This window comes from Pieris brassicae, chromosome 7 (assembly GCF_905147105.1).
Source record: "Pieris brassicae chromosome 7, ilPieBrab1.1, whole genome shotgun sequence".
Taxonomy (NCBI): Eukaryota; Metazoa; Arthropoda; class Insecta; order Lepidoptera; family Pieridae; genus Pieris; species Pieris brassicae.
The window spans coordinates 9,558,835-9,585,345 of NC_059671.1; the positions used below are offsets into that span (position 1 = coordinate 9,558,835).

General features: G+C 33.3%; 4 protein-coding genes across 4 annotated transcripts; 2 read left to right on the plus strand and 2 right to left on the minus strand.

The window, feature by feature from the left end:
* Positions 1-13,907: 13,907 nt before the first annotated feature.
* Positions 13,908-16,332, plus strand: LOC123712002. Its single transcript, XM_045664902.1, has 3 exons — positions 13,908-14,060; positions 15,235-15,471; positions 16,160-16,332. The coding sequence occupies exons 1-3, from the start codon at positions 13,976-13,978 to the stop codon at positions 16,312-16,314; spliced, it is 477 nt and encodes a 158-aa protein (XP_045520858.1). The 5' UTR covers positions 13,908-13,975; the 3' UTR covers positions 16,315-16,332.
* Positions 16,333-16,783: 451 nt separating this feature from the next.
* LOC123712062 lies at positions 16,784-18,960 on the plus strand. Its single transcript, XM_045664996.1, has 3 exons — positions 16,784-16,883; positions 17,351-17,589; positions 18,642-18,960. The coding sequence occupies exons 1-3, from the start codon at positions 16,810-16,812 to the stop codon at positions 18,905-18,907; spliced, it is 579 nt and encodes a 192-aa protein (XP_045520952.1). The 5' UTR covers positions 16,784-16,809; the 3' UTR covers positions 18,908-18,960.
* A 751-nt stretch (positions 18,961-19,711) lies between these two features.
* On the minus strand, positions 19,712-22,198 carry LOC123712111. The gene is made up of 4 exons (XM_045665066.1): positions 22,045-22,198; positions 21,000-21,123; positions 20,898-20,924; positions 19,712-19,862 (listed from the first exon to the last, which is right to left on the minus strand). The coding sequence occupies exons 1-4, from the start codon at positions 22,115-22,117 to the stop codon at positions 19,748-19,750; spliced, it is 339 nt and encodes a 112-aa protein (XP_045521022.1). The 5' UTR covers positions 22,118-22,198; the 3' UTR covers positions 19,712-19,747.
* A 1,307-nt stretch (positions 22,199-23,505) lies between these two features.
* LOC123711989 lies at positions 23,506-26,009 on the minus strand. Its single transcript, XM_045664887.1, has 4 exons — positions 25,840-26,009; positions 25,106-25,224; positions 24,302-24,456; positions 23,506-23,710 (listed from the first exon to the last, which is right to left on the minus strand). The coding sequence occupies exons 1-4, from the start codon at positions 25,991-25,993 to the stop codon at positions 23,539-23,541; spliced, it is 600 nt and encodes a 199-aa protein (XP_045520843.1). The 5' UTR covers positions 25,994-26,009; the 3' UTR covers positions 23,506-23,538.
* Positions 26,010-26,511: the final 502 nt, after the last annotated feature.

Below are 26,511 nucleotides of genomic sequence, written 5' to 3' on the forward strand. Positions count from 1 at the left end.
GCTCCATATTCCATTACATTCATAAATATTCAATAATCCTTCACAAGTCAACCTATTATTTTCGTTACAATGGCAAAAAATATTTTTAATAGCTATTACTATTTTAACCCTATTACTACGGGTTGCTTGAAAGAACTTGTCGTGTCTGTTGAAGTCTTAGATTTATTTCCGTGTTTTGTGTTTTCCAAGACACCTTTCCACGCTTATAAGCAAAGGCAACACAAAGATAAAAATATATACATATAATATAACCTAACCTAATACAGTCAAACCTGGAAAACTGAGAGCTCAAGGGACCGCAATCACTTTTTCTCTTATCGAGGTTTCTCACTAACCCGAGTGTCTAGAAGAGTTGCAGAAGGGGTCTGTCTCACATATAGAACTATAGCAATCAATAATATACTCACATTTCGTTTGAATTAAATGGAAAATTAAGAATGAGTCATATATCGATCTCGAAAGTTTAACTGTCGCTTATAAGGGGTACCGATCTCGCGTATAGAAATAGGACGATCGATGGACCATGCATGGACCCAGTGGATTATTCATAAATGAAAAGGAGGAAGACCGCCAACGAGATGGGCGGATGACATTACTAAAGATCCTTGGAGGCCTTCACCTGCGGAAGGGTTTTTGAAAAATTATTAGGAAATAAATTAGTGTCATTTATTTTCTTTAAAAAATATATATCATAGGATTAAGTTTACTTTGTTCTTGTGAAAGAAATAAGAAGGTCTTTTTTATTTTATGATAGATGTATAGGCAAATATCAATCTCATTTATAGAGGTCCACGCGTAAAAAAGACTGTCACTTACAGAGGATACATGTTTCTACCCCTTATAGGGGTTTTAGGAGGGCATAATGACGGTGCCTGGGATGTAAATACCCTAGAGAGTTTTCTCGTTTACCAAGTAGTCACTCAAGTTGGACTGTAGAACCATTATAATAAATAATATTTTAACCCATCTTTTCCAATTCTTTTTTTTCTATGATGTACAGTTTAAACCAAATTTCAATGATATTTAAAAGTGTTGGAAGGCGTAAATTTTCTCCATCCTACATGGTTGGTTAGCACGACACTTACAGACCATTATCCCATGCAATATAACTCCGTACTCTATACACTTGCATTGTAATCACCTCACATTAACGAGCCAATTTGACCTTTATTGCTGTTCGACAACCATTTTCGTATCACTTCGATCTACGCTTAATATCCAATTTGAGGAAGGTATTAGTTTTATCGAGATCCAGAAAGGGTTCGTAGATGCCAGTTTAATTAAAGTCTGTCTTTCAATGTTTAGTATCTGAATAAATATAGAAATAATACGCTATTTATGTTTTCAATCGAATATTTAAAAAAATGTGTACGTGTACTACACACAGAATTTCATTAATTGTAATAGAATTATTACTGTCATTGTTATCGTTATTTTATATTCTTGTTATTAGTGGCTTCGAATTTCTTCGAATCAACCGTGGTAGGGACAAGAAAAAGATGGCGGGTAACCGAAAAATGTGACAGTATTTTTTTCTGGAACGCCAATACAGAAGTTTCACTTCAAAACTATATAAGTTTAACTGTTCCTTTCGGGTTAGTGAGTTCTTTTTATTTATAAGATTTCTCTCCATTATTAATCCCAGTTTAAGAATCACGCGGCGGAATCACTTAACATCAGGTGAACCTCCTGCCCCCTGTTTCATAATGTATATAGAATTCATAGAATCTTCCAGAACCCTAAGAAACCTAATACAATTAAGAAATTCGTCGTTGTGTTTTTTTTGGAGAATACCTTTAGAATGCCTCCACCTTCTATAAGTCTATAAAAATAATGCCTAAATAGAACCGTAGAGATATTACATGAACCAAAATTAAAGAATATTAGATTATAAATTATATATATTCTCATACTGTTATGGGCAATGCAGACAATATGCATATAGTTAATGTATGCCTGGAGAATAGTCGATCCCATTCGAAATGTTAGGATATAAGACCATCTCAATATCCCATATTATTCTATGTAGCATAAGAGCTCGAACAAAATATATTATTTTTATACACAAACACAAAAACAGACTGTCTCTCCCTCAATAGCGACTGTCATGCGTTATTGGACAATTTATGTTATATTTAAATTATTTATTAGTCTTAAGTTATACCATAATCTTAAATTGTGTCTTTATGCAGCGACAATTTACAAACAATAATAAAAATAAAATAAACTTTACTTACATACAACTGTTAGTTTTGTTAGTAATTAAGTTTGTATCCTAAATTTAGTTTTTCCTTAACTCTATACAATTAAACTATTATTCTTCATTCTATAAGAACTCCTCTGTAGGTGAAGGCCTCCTCCAAAAATACCCATAGTCCTCTCTAGATTGGGCTGGAATCCAGTTGGAACCAGCTGTTTTATAGATGTGAATAGATATTCTTCCTTTTTTGGTTTACCAATTTTCGTATTCCAGCCTCCCATGTTGAATAGTATGAAGTCTATTTTATGATATATCAATCGCTTGGTTTAGTGTATAGTAGAAATTGTCAATCTCGTCCTTGTTAGATTTTTCCGTAACAATAATAATAAGAGTTGCCTAAAGAAATAAAAAGATGTTGCGAGATTTAAAGCCCCTTTAAAACAGAAACTTTAATGCCTGACCTAAAAAACCTTATCGATTTTTGCAGTTGCCCCCATACCCCATGGTCGGCATCTCCACTTATATACAGTTTTAATATCTATCATTATATAACTTTCTAAGACTTTAAAGAGATAAACTTTCTTTCATTATTATCTTTAAATTTGACTAATCAACATTTAATAATAACCAATCTATATAAATTAAATTGAATCGCATAATATTTTGCTAAACGCAAACCTCGAAGACGGCTGAACCTATTACAGTATTTTGGTATTTATTTGCTTGAAGTCCAAGGAATGTTTTTATGGAAAATTTGGTTTTATTCAATATTTAGGTTTTTATTCTGGAAAGGCAAGCAGTCTCTATGGGTTAACATAGCCAATAGTTCCAATAGTTTAGATTAGGCTAAGTAAAAATATCACATTAAGGCGAAACGAAGTTCGCTGGGGCAGTTCATTATATAAAACGTTCTGTAAGTGAAACATACGTGTTCCTTTTATTAAATTATAATTAACTCTGTTATTCAAACCAAATTTATATATATTTTACTAACGGGAACACTAACAAACGTCATCAAATTATAATTTTCATTTACTATAAGTTCTCAAATCAAGGGCTTACAACGAAACAGAAAGTCAAAGTCAAAAATCATTTATTCATATAGGTAACGCCATATTCCACATGACATGTGAAATAGGAGCACGCACTTACATTCTCGTGGGAACAACACGTAAATACATAGTCAAAAATAACTAACATAACTAGAAGAACTGGTGAGAAATTTATCACCACTTTAATAGCCAAGATTTTTGTCTTGTATCAATGCTCAAATGTTCCTAATTGCAGGAATTCATAATATACGACGCATACCCATCGCCAGTCATAATGCTGTACAAATATATTGTCAAAATTTACTCACGTGTGTGTATTAAGTCTAGTTTTTATTCGTATGGCGTAGGCCAAAAAAACCGTGAGCGTTGGAATCTGACAGCTCTCGGCCCACACACGCCCATCTTGTACTACCACATAGATTGTTCGAATCCCCGATATCTTGTGATAGATATTGTTCTACAATATTATCGCTGTTTGGTTTCCACTTAGTTTATAGTAGTGCTTCGAGCCGCACAAATCTCGTTTTATAGACTGTTCAACAATGTTTTAGTGTATTTAGTGCTTTGTTCTGTACAACTAAATTATCGATTCTCTATGTAGCATGTAGCGATGTCATGCCGGCTCGTAACTAACAATTTAACTTCTAAGACATGCCTTCAACAATGTTATAATGAGTCATAGAATCTACAACAAAATGTATAATACAATTTTATGTACTGCTTGCCAAAGGTTATATGAAATAAAAGAAAGGTAAAAAATTGGATTAAGAGGAGAACATAGTTACAGAGCGTACAGATTCTTAGAAACCCGGCAACGCAATTGCGGGCGAATGTGGCAGATGTGCCAATGTGAGTGTTCTTGGGCGACGTATCACTTAATATCGGGTGAGAGCGTTTGCCGCCTGTTATTTAAAAAAAGTAAGTTTAGTAAGTTTCTAAAGTATTCAATAGAAAAAATATAGACACATCTCAAATATAATTAATGAACATATAAAAATAAATACCATTTATATAGAAGTATCAAATCTAAAATCAAAAATGTCAACATATGTAAAATATATAGAAAAATATTATTTTTTAACTTTCAAAAAAATTCAATCCGTTGTTATGAATAAAATAATCAATCTATATCAATATCCATATCATATATATATATATATATGATATATATATATATATATGTGTGTGTGTGTGTGATATAAATGAATATATATATATATATATTCATTTCCCATAACAGACATGTATGTAATAAACTTTCTTTGCCGGGCACTGTCCACTTGAAATCAATAACACGCTCACGCTTAAGGTGAAGGTTATGTTGGTTAAGAAACAAGCAGGGGACTTTTGTGTCAGTGCTAAATTGCCCTTCTTACGTTGACAATTACGTGCTTCCAGTTCCCAGTTCTCAATCCTTACGGTAATCATTAAGTTTAAAAGTATTATTTGAATGATTGAATGAAATGACGTAATAAATGGTGTCATTTTATGGTTGGAGGTTAACAACTTGACTTGCCGGGTGATCTTGAGCTTTTAAATAGTTCCTCTGGTATCACCAGTCCACACCATGTTCCGCAACCACGACAACTTCCCTTTACCAGTCCGTCTCTTGGCTTGAATTTCGCCCATCATGTGCTGCATTTCGATGATGACGCAAAACGACTTCGACTTTTCATAGTTTGCATAAACTTTCGACAAATACATGGCTAATATTAAATTGTTATATTTCTGTTAAATATTTCAAGCAGATACTAACATAACTTAACATTTATTAAGGTTCTAAAATACCGTTAGTGAAATGTTAGAATAATTCAATATCAGTATGTTTCGAATCGATGGGAATACTATTGTTTGCGGAGTAGTTAGGACTAAGAAGTAAGACGACTCCTGCGCGCGCTAGATAAGTGTGAATCGACATTACTATGGGAAACTCGATACAGGATAAAATATTGGTATATTACTTAATGATACTGTTAAACTAATTAAGATAACAGAGACTCGCGTGAGACCGGAGTACAATTCCCCGCCGGAGAAAACTCGTTTTTCCAATTTTGATTTTGTTTATTGATAAGTTGGAGCCTGGTAGATAGTAGCGGTGACCCCAGAGCTGGTGCTTTCCTCGCTCAATGAACAAGTATCGCAATACAGCGAGGAAATGCTACCAGCATTAATCAGACCATAAAGTGCCACAGGGACCAAACTTTTTTTAATTTTCCATAAATAAATCACTTATTTGTACATAGCAATCCATTTCACATTCATAACACTAAATTTAATAGGATAAATGAAATAGGTACTTATATGCTGGGCCATAAGCGATTTTTATTATCCTTTGGAAAACAACTTATTTTATGATGACGGCCCTCTTGTTTTCTGAGCGGTATAGTTCTTTTTTACAATCAACTACGAGTACATACAAACTTTACACATTGGTGTCTCTAGACCTATTCTGCAGGGCGTATTGTCTGGTCCTCTATGTATGCGTTGTTAGGGGGGCGGTTGAGGTGTCAAAAACGTGTGAAAAGTTCAATCTTTTTTATATAAATATAAATTGTTAGGAAACTAAACGACTTGCGGTGAAATTGCATAATGAGAAAAAAATACTGTAGTCCCTATACGGTTGGTTCATCCACGCTATTCACTTTAAGTCGTTTATTCGACTTCTCAACACACTTTGCTTTTCGATTTCCTAAAATAGAAATGGCTTGCTTTAAATTCCCATAGTAGGATTTAAATCTGATAAGTCCACGAGCCTCTAATCAGATATCAACTGTTTACATTCCGCCCTCGGGAAATTTAAATGTATTGATGTTGCTAACCAGAAGGTCATAACGCATCTATCTATAAATCTATAGAATTAAGATATTGTGATTGTATCGGATAATTAATTTTATAATAAGAATACTTTTAATATACGGAAGACGGAATTTAATGGCAGTTCTGGGTTTGATTAACGGTTTATTTGAAGACTATGGCTTCTTAGAAGGCTGATGAAAAATAAAATATGGTGCTGTAAGATTTTAGTTCTGGGCCTCAGATTTCTGTACCTGGTTGGGGATAATTTATATTTCTTCATAGACAAATGAGATTTTTTATGCTGGTTACCTCACGTTTGCCATTCACCGTATAGATACCGGCCAACATCTTGAACAAATGTCCTTGTCTGCGCAGAAGCGATTTTTAAGTATCACTGGGAGGGGGCGGTAGTTGATGTTTGTGTCCCGCGCTGGCTCTCTTCCCTGAGGAATAAGGTTCGAGCCCCGGCTGTGCAACAATGGACTTTCTTTCTATGTGCGCATATAACATTCGCTCGAACGTTGAAGGAAAACATGGCAAGGAAACCGGGCTTGCCTTAGACCCAAAAAGTCGACGGCGTGTCTCAAGCAGAAGAATAAGCGTATTGTATACGCCGTACGTCAATGGCCATATATTGGTGAAAGTTTAAAAATAATATGTTTTTTGATGTTTTATAAACTACACCAACACTGCTTTATGTATAACACATTAAAGTTAAAATAGAATAAACAAATAAACGTATTTGAAAAGTATCCTTTCCATGTTTAATAGTGAGTATTGCTTAATTTTTTAATGTAAAATTTTTATGTATTTTAGAACCTGGCAGTGTAATTGATGAGATTAACTTGAACTTTATGTTTTTGTAATTTTGTTCGTATTTATAATATTATTTTTTATCTATGCACTTTACCCTTAGAATTATCCTATTATATTTATCCTTAATTTATTTCTAAATTTATACGTACCAAATATGTAATATAACATAGTTTTTAATTGTAATATAGATTTAAAAAATCTTAAGGAATATACCCTTAATAGTTGCATAACCTTAGAACATTCCATACTTTTCAGCATTGCGATTCAAACCTCGACAGCATTGTCACGAATTGTTTAATATTCAAATAGATACAAATATTCCTCATTCTTGTCTTCAACAAACGATGCCACACCCATTATCTAATTTATATTGGTGAAACTTGCTTTCCATTCTATGTTGTGTTTCCAATATCCGTAATAATGTACTTAAAATATTTTTTCCAAAGTGCGTAATAGATATGTAGTAAAGTGTTTGTTTATTAATGATTTCAAACCAAACCAATCCACTTCATTACTATACAGGTAGGTTATACAGATAGATTTCTTTTTCACGCGCGCAAATACAACAATATTTCTAGGTTAAAGATTCATGGTTGAGGAATTACTTGGACATTAAAATACATTCATTCAGGTCTAATGTCCAAGTAATTCCTCAATTCAATCAACACTATATAACCATACTCATTACCGGAGTCTAAAAACATAACGATGCAATTGTAGAAAAGTTACAAATAGAATTTTAATTACATTATGTTTTTTTTTATCAAATGTCACTATTATACAGTTATACCATAATCATTGAACCTATGATAGAGATAATAATCATTACGGACATTGTTATTATAAATTAATTATTGATAACTTTTAAACATAACAATTAGGTACGTATTTATAACAACTGCCTACCAATTAGTGAAGACCATATTTATCTAATTACGCCCATAAATGGCAATGGCTTGCGACAATGGTTTTGTTAGCGCTATATTACTTATTATTAAAACAATTGAAACCTATTCCAATTTACTATAATAGGTCTATAGTCTATACTTAGTTATGAACTGTTTATGGTCAAAGCAGGAATAAAACCTCTATTGAAGCAAAACATCGCTTTTTATGTTATAAAGACATTCCTACTTGAATGGCCTTTTATATTGTATGTTTAGGCTAAACATCTTCGTACCTAGTTGAATAAGCAAAACCTTATATATTCCGTAATGAAAATTAGCCTAAGTAATATTTCTCGGAACCACAATTCCCGAAATCAAATCGATTAATAGTGGTCATCATTCTGTTTTTATTAAGTATATTTTATTAATCGGATAAATGAGGAAAATTGCAAAATTCTTTACGATTTTGAAGAGGTATTTTCTCATTACTTTCTTATGCATCTATGGTTTTATAAGATTATACGGTTTTTATTTACATCTCAGCAGGTGTCCTTTGTTTGTTGGATACATCAGGACAGTAAATATAATTTTTCGTTTTACACATGGCTTTAAATCTCAAACATCACAAATATAATTGTGATAAGTACAAAGTAATTCCCTTCCTCGTGCATAACTTATAAAATGTTGCTTTACATCGAAATTCGTGCCTCGCTAATAGGGCGAGACGGTTATCTCGCTATTGTTACAACTATTAGCCGATAGAGGGCACCGTATAACCGCATTGTTTCAACCAATCGCAAGATTTCAGTGACTTGTATGCACGATTTGCTAATATTGCCATTTAGATAAATTAAACGCCGCTTGGAAAACGATTATTGGAATTATGAAAAAGTTAACTGTCCGATAGATACAATTCATCATACATTTTTAAATTACTAAGTAACGTTTTACATGGGACCATTTCCCATGGGGAAATTCAGTGACCGTTAGTACGAATTTCGTCGTACGCTCTCTTGTCGATCTTATAGCTTACCACACACACCGATGCGTAGAGGCTATACTTCAAAGGGGAGGCACTGGCGCTCAGTTTGAACATTACGAAGGCTTCCTTTGATCTCTCAAAACCTTCGGCTTGTGGACTACCCATAAAATTGTGGATATCAAGTTTTTTGGCCGATCGAAACATTAAGGTTCCAAAGTGACACCCATAAATCTTGACTCTGATGAATAGTTCAGACTTATACCTGGGAAGCGATTATCATTTTATCTAAAATGACTCACATGCTCGTTTGCCTCTTGTTCCATAATAAAACAATATATTTAAGTAGAAGTTTGGAAGTACTTACTACGGACGCAATAATTTTGCACATATAATGATTTATTTTTTTGATGATTCGATGAACCTTCTATGATTTGATTGATTTTTCTCATCAATTGTTCCATTTTAATAATGCTTAAAAAAATTCATGGACTTCAATTACATATATTATAGAGATACTATTATGGTAATGTATGAAATAATTGAAGAGTATATTCAAATAAACATATTACATGCATAATATGTTATGATTGTACGTCCCCACGTGCCATAACTTGCGCCACTTAAAATCAGCAAGAAAAAAGCTTTTACCTTATATTTTGTAAATTTAACCTATATTTAACATAACCTTCACGGCCTTAACATATTATAAATTATTACGCATTTCTTTCTTTCAAACAAGAAAAAAATATCTAGTAATTACTTATAGTTATCGTAAACCTGTCCTCAAATCCGCGCCATACATAGAAGTCAGAAAAAGCGACATTTTCAAGGAGTTTTTTATTTTAAATATTGTAGTCTATGCATAAATAGTTTTAGGGCTCTTTGGTTTATGGTGTAAATAAGAAACGCGCAATGGTTAGTACACATTGCATGATCTTCAACGCGTAAAACCGCACGCACTAATTGCACCACAAAATAATACATCAAGGGCTTATCTCGGCCTATTGTTACGAATAACTGAGATATTATGGCGACTATCTATTACTTATAGCGGATTTAATGATAATGTCAAAGAGCAGGGCATAAATATTGAATTAGTGTCCCTGCACGAGTGTTGAAAGTACTGGAATGGTTATGATTTATTTAATATGCTTAATAAATCTTCATAAGTATTTAGAAAGGTATTTGATAAGCTTGTTAAAATTTATGATTATTTTTGTCAACTGTTTGGTTCGGGTGAGAGTAAATAGTTAGTATAACAAATCCTTCTATCGTGCTCTTACTGAAAATGACTTGGCCTGAAATCCTTTGACAAGAAAGAAGAAGATAATCTGGATGAGAATGTAAATCAAAAGACTCGTTTCGTCAGTGCAGTGAGTTCCTTTCTGCCTGTCTCAGGTTCCGAAAAACTGACAGATATCTGAATCAGATTGGACAAAACATTTAGATTTTCCCAAATGTGACAATTTCCACTTGGGCACTGTCAAATATGTCAATGTTCAAATAAGAAAAACGGTTTGCTGGATCATTTTTTTCAGAACTGGACAGAGATTTGGCCACAATCCCACCCGATGTTATTTTCCATACGTCAAAAATAATAAATATTTATTACAGAAATAGAAGAACAGAAGGATAATCCTTACAGACTATGCCAATGCGATAATGTCGATAAAAATAAAATAAAATATAATTAAGTATAATATTTAACACATAATATCGCTACTGTGAATTCACTCTGCGAATATAGCGATAGTGTCGGAGACAGTATTTGGTAGGCGCAACGTCTTGGATAACGGGGATCTGTGCAACAGATTACCTTTGGTATCGCAAATAACCTAGACGGCCTATGCCGTCACCCATATCCCATAGTTGCAAAGAAAGCCAGTGCTTGGAGTACACTTAGGTGGCACACTACCCCAAGAATCAATACTTTTAGTACATAGAAGGCCAACTATAAGTCCCGTCTGATTTCCAATTTATTCTAGATTTTTTCTTGCTCCTCTCACATACTCTATCTATATCTCCTTGCAAGCGTTCAGAGTCATCCACCTCTTGGATTGACAGTAGTAATTTCAGATCGTCTGCAAAAAGAAGGCATCTAGCATGTCTTATTACCTCTGGTAAATCGTTCACCATTATTGCAAACTGCAATGGTCCTAGATTGCTGCCCTGACTCACGCCTGATTTAGTGTAGTATGGTTCCGACCGACACCCTTTGCACTCTCACTTATGATCTTTTACATGAATCCAATACTGGCCAACTTCGTTAACAGTATATCAGCATCTACCTGCGATCCGGCGTCCATAATAGGAATTACATAATTATTTGCGTTCAGTAAGTTGCTGCTTATTCTACGCAAGGGTCTAAAGCCATGCTAGCAGTCTGACAAGTACGGTTCTACTTGTTTTAAAATGCTTTGGTGCAGAACTCCTTCGTATAATTTAGCGGGAGAGAATAATATCGCCACCGATCGATATACTTACACAGAGTCGTTTCTCTCGCTTTTGGATATAGGAAACACTCATGTGATTTTCCAAGAACGACAAGATAATGCATTATTATAATTAACACACAACAATTCAACTATTCGGAAAAATAACATATATTCTGTATTCCGTATTCGGCTGTAAAAACACCGCACAACATAAGACCAAACATTATCATTTAAGTGAACTGACGCTCACACTAACTCTAACGAACTCTGATCGATGTTGATATCATTCGGTTCTTTCACGCGTCGCAACTGCAGTTCACGCGTGGCTAGAAACAAACCACCTTCTTCCATCGGTCCGGTCGCATCTTAGGATTTGATACCTCGCGGGCACTTTTAACCGCATCTTTAATAGAATCGTTACATCCCGTTTCTGCTATAGCCTATATCGACGGTGAAAATTACCTTTCATACACCGAGGTATATTCCTTTGCTTTTTTGGATTTAATAACTTGAACGTCCAGTTCCATGCCACATATTCCTCCCCCTTTCTCTCGAAGCTAGACTGAGCACTCTAGAACGCCGTACGAAAGAGACAATGAGTACGGACATTCTAGAATTGTGCAATAGCCACTCAGTAGCGATCCCGCCTAGAGAGTTCTCGATTATTGTTCAAGATTATTCCCAGGGATATATAAGTGAGCCGAAACTCGACCAATACACACCGAAGAGATAAAGGGCGAATAAAGTAAAGACAAGTGATAAGTATGCGTAATTAAAGTAGTTAGTGACTGTATTTTGTGTGTGTAATTAGTGCATTTCTGCGAGTAATTTATGTTTATAAATTCCTCACTGATTTATTTAAGAAATAAACCCTTGAAGGTCTACGGCATTTTCTATCCGCCTTTTATTTTTGGTATCCGAGGTTTGCATTTGCGCATTCCCTCAAAGGTTGCAGGGGTATGTGGGACTCGACCCACGCCAAAATCTCTAATATTCAGAGACTGGGTGAACAATACCCACTAAAACCACCTCGAGTAGTTCCTACAAAGCCGCGTTACAGAGGCTCCAGTGTCGCTGTCGCATTGTACCGGAACCTCAACGGCACGACACTCAAAAACCTCCGGTGCAGTACACACTACATAAGCCAAGTCCCAAAGCGCTCCCTCTCTCGTTCTGCTGTTTGACCATGTTATGCTACAGAAGGATACCACTGCATTCCATACATCGTCACTGCTGACCATTTTTTATACAACACAAGAAAAATCAAGGTGCTACCCACCACTAAACAAAGAGTATGACGTAGCTGAGACCACTGCGGACAATACTCCAACGTATCTATCCGATCCCATAGCTCGTAACAATATATTAATTCATTTATTCATTTAGGTAACACAATGTACAGATGTGATGTGGCCTTTTGAGAGTCACACCTGTCCAGGAGATGCCTATAACCGCCGCTTAAATAAACCCATATTGCATAGCTCTTGACTCTTTAATTTTGAGAAACATTCGTACTGGTACTTGACTTATTTTTTATTTCTATTCTCTATATTCTTTATTTTTTTATGGGCCGATAATAGTTTTTAAACCTGTATTAGGTATTGAATTATTATAACTGTAGAATAATCTCCTAAAATTACTGAAGTCGCGTGCTACGATATAATTTATATTTAGCACGTGTAATGAAGATCTATGCGGCGTATAATATGCAAAGCCGTTAGATAAGAACCGGTTTGTGGCCAGTGGGCGTCTTTCAGTATCATGATGGATGGAGGCTCTGATACCATAGATGCTACAGTGGAATTTATGGTTTTTGCATTACGAGATAAGTGCAGGTGCGTGCCGAATTGTACGGAAATGTAAACCAGGATTTTGAACTTCTCTAATTCTATTCGATAAGCAGATTTACAATTGTGTATTGTATTGTGTAAAAGTGGTAATTTCTAAAGGTTTTTATTTATTAAACTGTTTCCCAACATATTTGTTTTATAAATATTTTATGTGATACAGTAAATAAAACCTGCGCGCGCTAACCTCCTTTCTTGTACGTATATAGTCTTTGATATTAGGAATAAACTAAATAGAAAGTATTAACAAGCGCGGCAATTTTTAACAAAATAATTAAAGGTAAAACTTAATAATGTAATTATGTTCACAAATATAAAGTATTTGATTTTATATTATACCATTATTTTCATATTAAAACCGTTATATTCATTAGTAGGGTCGTATTTAATTACTACGAAAATTCGTGAAATTTGTTTAAACTCAAACTCAAAATAATAGAAAAGATGTTAAATTGATTTTAAATTTACATTTACTATTAGTTCACAAGTTCGAGGGCTTAAAGCGGGTAAGAGGAACTGGCAAGAATCTCTGCGCCGCTCTTTTTAATCGCCAAGTATTGAGTCATACAAATTGTTTGAACTGGAGCAAATCAATCCCAAGGATTAGGGTCGTTTAAATAATCGTCAAATTTATAAAAAAGCTTTATTGATTAATTTATGTTTAATTTTGTAATGGCTATTTAAGTTTAACAAGAGCATTAAAATTAGTAATATATTATTACTAATTTTATTATTAATTTTGAATGTTGAATATGTCATACTATCAAAGCAAATGCACTTACTGTCCTTTGTTATCGTCTTTAGCGTCGATTTATACTAAACCAGAATATAAAATAACCACTTTTAAACAAATCAAACCATAAAATAACAAGAAAACTAATTGGGCAATAACTAGTAGGTAGTAATAGGTTTGAACCAATTAAATGGTTATAATTTCTTCTCAATTTGTATGTACGAAACATGAAAGCAGTGGTGTTGGCTGTACTCTTTATACAACTAAGTGGAAATGTGAATAATTCTATCGGCTATATTGTAGGGGCTGGATGTAAGTATTCATCAAGAAACAGATACAAATTGGAAGATACAAAAGGCCGACCCATTACCTATGACCAATCACCTACATTATAAGCATACTCCACATACACAACCTCACGTACATAGCATCACACAGTACAGCCGAATTAGGTATTACGCATTTAATATTTATTATATATGTATTCCATCTTTGGCTACATGTTTAGCATATTTTTTTTGTATATATGTAATATGTTCGCTGTTGGAATACGAAGTAGATATATGACAAAAAATTGTTACCTAGAAATGAGTGTTTGTGATTGTTTAACACTCTTATTTCTAAAAACGTCTAGTCTATTATTACCTCAAATTTTGAAATATAAATTTGTGTTATGTAGATATCATAAAGGAAAATGCAGTTTATATGTTAAAAGGAAGAGACTGGCTGCCCACAACACAGGGAATCCTAGTGCCAGTGCAGTACTTTACCTAAATATCCTGTATTGTATAAAATAAAGTTATTCTTTCTTTCCTTTCTTTCTTTCTATTCATTTGTTTCCTGCAAACTTTACTATAATAAGAAATAGATCAATTTTTAGTAAGTTTTCTTTTTATTTTTTATAAAAGAGATTTAAGTCTGATATTTATTTATTTACTACAGTACACAACATCCATATTAATACGTTATTATTGCTGGCGATTATGTGTGGCATAATATGCGAACTTTTGATTGTACCACTATAACATGTTTGTACCATATACTTGCAATAAATTATTATTAATAATACTACTGGTAGTGTGTGGTGGGTGGCGGTATCACTTAAGATCGCATGAGCCTCCTGCCGGCTTGCCTATTAAACAAATAAAACTTTTTCGTTCGCTTCCGTACGAACGTAGGATATGTATCCTACGTTCTAACTCTGCCATTCTTAATATGTGTTAGTTAGATAATTAATTTTCGCCAAAATTCCACCTCAGACTTTGTATATTACTCGGTTTTTAGTTCTTCTATATAATTCGTAAGAATTGTTTGTTAACAATAGTTAGTAAGAATAAAGCATGCTGTGTTTGCCTATTAAAGGGTGTAAAATCACATTTTATTATTATTTTTGTCTGTCCCCTAAGCTCTTATAGAAAATTCCGGTGGTAAAGTTTCATTAATAAGAAAGTTATAAAAACAAATTTTATCTAAAAATACATTTTAGTCAATGTCCGCTTCGCTCAATTACTTTATACGGATACAAAATACCAAGTCCTACGAGAAGAGATGGTTAAATCGAACACAAATAATCTGGTATACCACTGTCGAGCTGACAAAAGTGACTGCGATGCCGCCCTTGCTAAAATGCGGTACAAAGCCAGCAAACACTTCTATGCTCTGTCCAAGGCTGTGGTAGACTATGTCAAGAATAAACGGCAAGCACGACCTACAGGATATGTCGGTAAGGATTTTAATAGGTACTTCCGATGAGTTCGCATAACAGGCCACAGTCATATAAAGAAGTCGACTCCTGTCATCTTTGGAGGAGAGGGCGGACTGTAGACATTAAACTACTAATTCTTTCATCTCGAGAGTATCCCAAAAGAAGCTGTGGTTTCTTATTATACGACATACGGAGCCTGGAGATAAAGTACCTTTTACATGAGAGGAAGTTGGTGGTCTACAGCCCCGGTACTGATTGTTAAGTCTGTTACCGGAGAAAGGGCTAATTAAATAAAACACACAGAATATGAGAACACACAAAAGAAAGAGGTTTTTTAAAAAGATTTTCAATATCATCTTCACGGTTCTTACGGTGAGACCTACCTTAGGTAACATTTATTATATAGATAACCCACATACCGTTAAATGTATTTGAACATAAATGAGTAACAATTAAAAAAAACTTATTTAAAATAAACGATCAATTTTTTTTTACTTATGAACGCAAAATTTTAAGTGACATATATTCACATACTTATGAAATACATTTAAAAAGTTGTAAATATAATTACATATTAAAGTTGAAGTAAGTATAATGGGCCAAATGAGCTTTTCAAAGTGGAAACTTTTAAAGGAACGAGTAGAGCCTTAAATTTAATCTTCACCAATAAACGACACACTAAATGAAAATATTTGTTTGTTTTAAGGTACAGCAACATTCTGTCAGGATAATGTGTGTGTGCCAGATACGGATCCACCAATAGTGTATGGTGGATGTTACACACTTATCTCTTGCGGTGGTAATCAGACTTGGCATCTCGATCCAGTCGTCTATAAGCGAAAGAGGGGACGAATGTATTAATAAAAAATATGAAGAATATGTTTCTTTTGTTTTTTCATACATTTACATAATTTTGCGTTTAACTTTACAAGCTTTTTTGTTATTAATTTATAGATTTAAAAAATAAAAGAGAGAAATATAAGTAACAACCAATTATTATATGAAGACTGATTACCGAGCCATGCTGCTTATCGTATCTATCCTTTTTAAATAAGACATATAAATAACATAAGTATATAGTTTTGATAAATAGACCAGGTTTAAAAGCCAATTTAAATACATTAATACCAATTCCAAAATAAGAGAGATGTTATCCAACAAATGCTCTTAAATTTAGTTTGTTTCTACGAATCGCCTTACGTATGCACGATTCAGAATTACAATCACAGATTTCGTGACACGAAAAAAAACTTAACCACCTGTTAAAACAATGCACTTTGTTACGAGATTGTAGATAATTGTTAAATCGTCTATAAGTGTAGCTGATCATTAATCGGCACTCGGTTACTCGAGAAAATGTGGCTAAGATTCGTGACGTTGTTCGTTGTGTCCATAAACGCTGAAATCAGGAGCAGTTTAATTATCAACAAGTATGTATCTATGTTAATTCTCCTCCGCATTTACATATTATGATTTTTGAGCACAAAATTATACATGAACCATTTCGCAGCCTCCAACGAGTAGTACGAACGTTATGTATGGGTTGATAGGGGGAAGAGGGAAATAAATATTCTGAATTCTCGCTTATAGAACTTTAAGAGACTCAAAAAAGACATTTTCTTCGAGATTTCCTTACAATGATTGAATTTATTAATGCTCTATTATTGATTATTTGCGTGCCTCATTAATTTATTAACGTAATAATATATTTTAAAAATGGGACTGATGATGTAGTGATAAAATAATATAAGAATTGACTATATTGATACGACTCATAATGTATGTAACTTCTATGTTTATACAGAGACAAATTTGCACACCATTGTGTAGCAGAATATGAGAACCATCATATTTTTTTTCCATATTCTTGCAAATTAATTATTTTTATTATTTAAAGGCTTGTACAAGTGAAACCAGTGGGAGGTATGATAAGTAAAACTTTTATACCACTTACGGAGTTGCCACCACCAAAAATTCATCGTCGCTCAGGAAGACGTCACTTGGCAGATGAATGTACTGAAGCACCGAAGTGGAAAGAGGTGCACGAAGGAGGGAAAGTTGATATAGTCGGTGATTATTATGATGATAAGGTCGCTAAAACTATGGCAACTGTAATCATACCGGATCACATTGACTGTAAGTAATATACTTTAAATATATACGAAAATAATTAACGACTCAAATGTAAGAGTCGTTCCTCTAACATAGATCTTGTTCGGTTTGGAGTAGACTTTCGGGGCCATGGGTTCAAGTGTACAGGCACTAGTTATAGATTTAAGTTGTCGCCTAGTAGACAATAGTACCGGTGAAGTCAGAGCTGGTGCTTTCCTCGCTTAACGAATAAGTTTTACATTACAGCGAGGATATGTTGCCATTACAGGTTCACTGCCACAGGGATGAAACTTTTTATATTTGTTTAATTTAATACCATACGCATTAGCGTTCAAAAAATAATTGTTTTTATGTCATCACTTACTTGTCTTGTTGTCTGTTAGTTGTTGTCTTACTTGTTAGTCTGAAATAAACTTTTTTAAATTTAAATAAATTTTCTTTTTTTAATACAGATTTTTTTAACGTCAAAAAATAGATAGTCCATTATCGTTATACAGAGTTTACACTGTAAGAGTAAAATAAAATTTGCTACGTATGTATGTATGCAGTGGTTCAAACACTTCTACTTAAGTTCTTAGTGTTTGAACCACTGCTTCTGGAAAATTCGACTTAACTCCGTCTAACTTCACCCTCTCTTATTTTCTTTTGAAGTTTCTTTTAATTTTGTCCTAAGATTTCAATCTGCCTTATCATTTTACTTAATAGACAAGCCCGACACAGCTTGGACTTTTAGATGTGCTGATTTGCCAGATGATATAAGTCGAACTGCAACGAAACAAAATACACACAATTGATTTTTTCTAGCAAACCAAACAGGACTTAAAAAATAGTATTTAGATATAACCCAATCTAAAAATAAAATATTTTTCTCGCCAACTCACAATAGAACCAGTATGTGAGAAGACTAAAACGTCACCATATTCTAGAGATAAAAGAGCGGCAGCATCTCTAGACACACCACATGACAGCACCACAGCACAGATTCACTAATAGCGTTAGGAATTGCAAATATGCGCAGAAGTAAAAAAAACATAACCCTATCTCAAAGAAAATAAAAAAACGTATCATTTTTACAGATAAACACTTTCAAGTAACTACACAAATGCCGTACTTCACAGTTGGCCCAATAGATGCTATCGGCTATCACCCAAGTACATTGAAGAGTGATCATCCCAGCGAATGTGAAAAGATCTACCAGGACCACATAGCCGATCAATACTCGGACGAGACCACAGACTATTCTGAAGAATCCTTAGAGATGGCCAGGATGCCACTGTTTGCACGAGAATTTCATGAATCAATAGAGAATCGTTTCGCAGAAATGTACGATGATTTACGGTAGTTAAATGAGTGATATTTTTTTTAATCCATTTTTTTTAAATAAATTTATATGCATTTTTATACTTCTTGATTTATTTCATACCTTAAAATTTTAAAACACAATAATTCAAATTAATGTAATTATATTAATTAATCTAATTGCCTAAGGGCAAGGTGTACAAGATGTACAAGATCTTTTATTGGAGCGTATTAAAAACGGCTTAAAATATGTTTAACAGAATTTTTGAAATATTGTATGTTCTTAAAAGTTATGTAAAATAATAATCTAAGATTTCCATTATTCGTTAACGATTTTTAATTAAGTTCATTACGACATATTTATGTCGATGTAATTTTATCTCGAAGGCTAATTATGATGTCTTAGAAGAAGCAGAAGCCTAGTCGTACAACTCTCATCCCTGAGATCGTAGGTTTGATCGCCGGCTGTGCACCAATGGACATTCTTTCTATGTGTATGCGTATTTTGCGTGCCCGAACGGTGAAAACTTCGTGAGGAAACCGGCATGCCTTAGACCCAAAAGTCAACTTGCCTATTAGATTGACAATTTTGCCATGAAACAGATACAGAAATCTGAGGCGCAGACTTAAAAATGTTGTAGCGCCACTGATTTAGTTAAATTTAGTTTTTAATCTGTATTAACAATTCGTCAACTGGCAACACTGTTCTAAGCCTTGTTGTGTGTTTATTGGCCGTAGTTTCGACTCAACAAAAGGGTCTGCTGCAGGTTACTTACCCTTTTGTCCTATAATTAAATTTAATTCAGGTATTAAAATATATCGGATGTATTATGATAGTAAAAAACTTTTTTTATTTTTATTGTTTATTAGTTGTTAAACATGTTTATACTGGACCGGCTTGTAAATTGAATTTGTTAGGTATCTTTACATCTTTGTCTTTATCGTCAAATACTTCCTCTGTTTCATCATCATCAAAGTCATCCATGTCCAAAGGATTCCTGAAAATTTAAAAATAAAATACATATTAATCTACAAAGTAATGGTGTAATATATATCCAATAACAAGTCACTACGTGAATATAGCATTCCAGTAAGTATTGTCTAATACAATAATTTTAAACAAATTAATAATTTGGCGCTCATAGCAAAGCTAATTCTTTTGGTGCGACTATATTGCTAAAGGTTGGCTGTTAACAACTTGAATTGCCGGTTATCTTGCGCTAGTCTAAAAAGCTCTTCGGCCGATGTGATGCCGGTCCACTCCCCTACATTCCGTAACCACGACTTCTTCCTTCTACCAGCCCGTATTTCGCCTTGAGTTTTGCCCATCATTATTAGCTGCAACAAGTCGTATCGATGATGATGCAAAACTTTCGTGACATCCCGATTTCTTGGTCTTTCATTCGTCACTCTTAGAATCCAACTGATGTATGCGGTAATACCACATCTCGAAACCTTCGAGTCGTCTTTTTGTGTCATCTTTAATAGTCCATGCATCACAGGCATATAGTAACTGGCCAGATGTAGCAGAGTAAGAGTTGAACCCTCACTCATGTGGCGACAACATAGTACTTTTTTCACTTTATGAAAAGAAGCTATTCTTAGCCAGAAGACATTTCACACCTTTTGTCTTCAGTCACCATGACCACGCACGCTGAAAAGCACGCGAAACGTCGGAAAAAAATTAACATTTAGAATTATGTAAATAATTATAAGTTGTTAATAATAATACATAGCTTTAATCCGTTCAAAAAGTGTTTTTCTTAATGTGTAAAAGCTATTTTAACAAAAGACAATACTAAGAAGCGATTTTATTTATGATTGGAATCATTCAAATCATAACTAGCATCTTTATGGTTATTAATTATGGTTGTATCTGCTAGTGAAGCTTAAAGTGCTTAAAATATCATTGCATGACAACATCACGTGTGACGTAAAATTATAACAATTTAAATGTATTAATATAGACAGTGCGAGACCACAGAATATTCGTAAACCTTGTATAAAAACAATCAGATTAATAAAATACTCACTTATGCCAATCGATTTTATGCCGCTTCCTGAAACAAAAGTAACATTCAACATAGTTACGCACAATGTACTTATGTATTAAATGTATATTCTCTGATAAAAACCTGTTTGTAGCAATGTAGTCTTGGTCCATATATTCTTCCGAAATTTCAACGGAGAGCGGCTGTCCCCTATGATCCTGAAGGATTCCGAAGTATCGAGGTGCCCTGGTTACTGTGAAGAGCAGGCCTGAAAAATGAAATGTACTGATGAATCACTTTAGGCTAAAGCAGTTTTAATATGCTTGTAAAAGTTTGAAGCAGTGTTGGCCTAGTGGTTTCAGCGTGCGTCTCTCATCCCTGAGGTCGTAGGTTCGATCCCCGGCTGTGCGCCAATGGACTTTTTGCCTATGTGCGCATTTAACATTCGCTCGAACGGTGAAGGAAAACATCGTGAGGAAACCGGCATGCCATGCCCTGCAAAGTCGACGGCGTGCGTCAGACACAGAAGGCTGATCACCTACTTGCCTATTAGACTAACTAATAATCATATAACAAATCTGAGACCCAGATCTAAAGAGGTTGTAGCGCCATTGATTTTATAAAAGTTTATAATATTTTTTTATTCAAACAGATCATACGTCCATATTGTGTTAGTTACAATATTGTCATTAATATACTAAATCATAAAATTAAAAATCATGCATTGCTATGAACCAAGGGCAATCCAGCATTCCCGCTAATACCGCCAGCATGCTTTAATATCACCATATAAAAGGATAACATCTTGGATTGTAATTGTTTTTTTTTTCATAAATAATACAAAACACAACTACTTGTCAAAAAATATTGATGAAATGCTGGGCTCTATAATTCACGCAAGAGCAAATATTATTTAATAAAATAGCATGTTATTATTTTTATATAAATAAGATTCTAATAAAACGAGAGTATTGCATGTTTAGTTCAATGATAAAATTTACATCTTTTGAGGCATTGATTTCCTTTCGGGTTTGTGGCTAACAAAGACCCTAGATCACTAGACCATTTTTACGTAGATTTATTTTAATATCGTCTTCTACATTACGTTGTTATTAAATAAGTTTGGCAACCGTTGAACCGTTTTATAATATGGCCGTAGAAATTCCTTGTAAATAATATAATCACTTACTATCATCTACACCAAGAATACTTTTAACGGCAACCATCAAAACCACAATTTTTAATATGCACATATCGAACATGTTTCTCGAATATTTTTGCCTATTTCCCCAACAGTATATAGTTAATGAGCAGTTAGTCTTTGTGTGCGAAAGTTAGGTAATGTTTGCAAAACTGCTATTGTTAGAAAATATTGTTTAATACAAACAACAAAACGTGACCGTTTGATTAATTTCCAGTTAGATTTTTACGCGCAATTTCCCGTAAAATGAACCTTAATTTTAGCTAAACTTCTATCGTTATTCTCTTGTACAAATATTGGCATATTATACTAAGTATGGCAATAACGCGATCTAAGCTGTGACATTTGTATTTATGTCAACCCCTCTATACTCTATCAAGTGTGGCCATGGTAAATTTCAAAGATAGCTAAATATATAAGGAATTTCACCGACATTCTCGTCAAACATTGTAATACATCTGTATCCGTAAAAGGGATTTATTCAAAAGACTTATCAATTGGTAGATAATAATAATAACCTAAAGACGTTAAATTGCGTAAGATAACATCCCTTACTATGAAATAATACGAATTACCTCTTGCGAAATTACAAATCCTTATTGCCATTTTATTCTTTACACATTGAAAATTAGTAATTATTACGACAGGAATCAAATTTTCGGGATATCACCGATTTAACAATTATGCCGTGGAAGCGGTATTATTATATTATAATACTTTATCTTTTTAAAATATTACGCCTAGCGTATTCCTTTGGCAAACATGTCAATCAACATCTTTCATTATAAAAGGGAAGGAAGGAAAATAAAAGGAATGGTATCATAGTATCATATTTTGTATTACCTTATCATAATCAGGAAACAATTACTCAATTTGCATGATTATCAATTCGTCAAAGTACCGAAGAATATTTAATTATATATATATATATATATATATTTATTTAATATTTCCTTATCTGCCCAGCTTTGTATTAATAAAAAAAACTTTAAAATGAAAACTAGATAGATGTCAACTATCAGTCTATGCTCTATGTTGAGTCTATCCGTATCCACTTGTTTTTGAAACTTTTGATATGCCTAGATAGTTATTGTTTAATCAATAATAATATTAAGATGTAATATGTTTTTGTACATATTTTGTTTTTAAATAGCTTATCGCCTTGTTTCCTTTTGATGTCTTTGTTTATTTTTTCTCGCGTGTAGTATCCCAACCTTTTACTTGAATCTGGCATAAAGATAAAACTATTGGCATTGTATAAAAAAATAGTTATTATTGTAAGATATTATTTTCTGACATTAGGTACCAATATAATATTTAGTCGCGAGAGATTCGCGCTCCCTTGTTTATTACGATGCTAAAAGCAATCGAAAATCTAGTGGTAATTAATGTAATAAATTCAGGGTTTTGTAAATGGGTTTAATAAATTTTAATTATTTAAAAGCCAAATAAAATCAGTATATCTTCATTCGTTTTATTTATCTATCGCCTGTAAAAAAGATTTCCTTCGCCGCCCCAGAGCCGCCGCCCGCCATAACCAATTAGCTCTTGTCTTACTGCGTTATATTTCTTGAAAAACAGCTTCTTCAAAATACGTTTACGACGTTTATCTTCTTTTAAACATGACTCCAGTTTATCCATACATACGTCTTCTCTGAAATGAGATGTAAGAAATTTCAAACTATTTTTCACCCAACTGAACTAACCAATAGATTGATAGATTGATAGATTTTAACTATAAATATTAATAGATTTTGCCTGCGTGTTTGTGCAAAAATAATGCGGTACTAATAAACAAAATTTGGTGTTTCCATCCTTATTTAACAAAAATGAAAAACCATATGTATTTTTTTTTTTCTAATTGTTTCCGTATCTTCTTTGATCTATGGTTAAGATTCAGAGTCGGAGCTTAGGGTGACATACAGAAAAGTCCGCGAGAAAAGACTACTATAGTAGTAGAATTTACCAAAACGTAATACATTTTGACGTCCCGTACGTCGAGCATAGCGCTAAGCCTTGTCTCTGAATCATACGCTTAGATTTTAGAGCCTTGGTATGACTCTCGTAACTCAGAAGGTATTAACTTTTAGTTAGATTATATATTTAGAGTTATAAGATACATCAGCGCTAGCTGAGCACAACATTATCTTAGTTCATAACCGCGGAGCCATTTTAAAATAATATATGTTTCTTAAATATTTATGTTCATTGGACATATTTTAAAATGTTTTACAAAATAATTCACTTGTAATTCTGGTCTAGCAACAGTTTAATTGGCTCAGTTTTGGTGTATTTATCGGGAAGGCGGGATCCTGGTGGCATCTTTGAGAGTTCTTTCATCACGCCCATAATAGTGTTCTCCAATTGGGCCAGTTTTGGCACCATTAAGCGTTTAATGACCTGAAAACGACCAAAAAAAATACATTTAACTATTATTATATACTATTAATAATGGTTAAACGTATCTGTTGACGTCAACTTTGTAAGATTTTACAAACCATATCAGATTATTTATCCTGACTGTAGGACTTATACAAATCGTTTTTTTAGTAGTGTTGAAAAATATAGGTATTTAATTTCTTTGTTATTGGCTTTAAATTAAAAATTAAATTTAAATGAAACATTCATAATTCAAGAACCCGCGAAAGCTCTTATCTGTGCAAAATGGCGTCGCACTTGTCACTTTTTTAGTTTATTTTATTGCCTGGTAACGAGACACTAGTCACTATAAAGCACCATGCCTGTAAATTAGTAAACAAGTCACGTTTTTTAAATAAATTAATTATTATTATAGAAGTTATTTAACCCTATAACACTTTATAAAATCATTTTTTTACATATAAATTTACGTTTATAAAAGTACACTCCATAATATCTCGATTATAGTTCACGGTTCGTGATGACAATCAAAGAAGTGGCACTTGATTCCTGATTTTAACAAAAAACCAAGTCTGGTTTAACGGTATCCATAGGTAAGTGATTGCAATATTTTATTAATATCATGCTCTATTAATAAATTATACTTAATTATTGCAACGATAAATCTTACCTTGCCACATTTATTACCCGTCTTACACGGTGTTCTGAATCGCCTCCCGAGATCCATATTCGGCAAATTTTGAATTTGCGTGATTACATTGGACAGAGTACCAACTGCGGAGTTTTGAACTAAAATGGTATGAAATTGGTAAGTGTCTATGAATTAAAAATTGCTGCTTTGTTTATATAAAAAAACCAGCGCCACAACTTTTGCTCTTGGTTCTTGATTAATTATTTTTTTAGGCAAGTATATATCCTCTGTGCCTGAGACACTACGTAGATTTTCAGTGGTAAAAATGGGCATAAAAGGAATAGCACAGCATACATTTAACATATGGCCCAAGACATGAAGGCTGCCACTAGGCAAACTGGTCTTTTTGCTGTGATATGTTCTCACTTTCCATCATAGATAGGCATTAGCAAAATTTAAGCCAATTTTGATTAATAAACGGCTTGATTAATATTTTTAATTATTAGGACAATTCGAGAGTGACAATATAAGTTCTCCGACAGCCTCTCAGTTCATGATATGACAATGAATGACCTTTTGATAATAACTTTTTAAATTAGAATTTCATACCTGCTCAATTTTCTGTACGTTCATTTTTTGTTTCTGCCTAGTCAATTATAATTACATTAACCTGTCTACGAGTGTGAACGCGAATAAAATATAAATTATACAAATTACACATAAAAGTGTCATGCTTCTAAAATAGCACTTAATCCGAAAACCAAAATTCTTACCCATTTTCTGACGCCTGGTTTTCCCTATTCTAGCGATATCTGGTTTATTAGACTCATCGGAATTTTTGCTACAACCAATTAATGATAAATATAACAGTGTAATTGCGAAAAACAGTGCCCAGTCTAATTTCATTTTACCAAATGAAAAATTCATGCACCTTAGAGGGTTTGATTCTATTGTTTGGAATGTTTATAAAACTGCTTAACGATAAACAACACGTGATTATTACGCAAAGTTTACAAATGTAGAAAAACCACCAACTCCAAACTGTAACATTGTTTATGTACTCATAAATTCGCAATTTAGCATATTAAAACTACAAGCGTACTGTGTCTAGAGGAGCATTCTTAAATCGCACCAGGGTTAAATTTTCATGAAAAAGTTTTAATTTTAAATACTGAATCAGTAAATTAATAAAAAAAACATACAGGCTCCGCTTGATGATCTGCCCGTGGTGTCGATACATATTTTTTCTATTTTATACATTTTAACTTGATTTTTCAGTTAATGATGGTAAAAAATGTGTATTATGAAATTTAAGAATTCTCGAATTATGCAAAAACGTGTGGTTGAATATTTGCAACCATAAGACTCATACTATTGTCTTTTAAATTAATCATAATTAAAAACAACGAGATCATAGTTAAGACTGCCTTTTATTAATGTTAAAC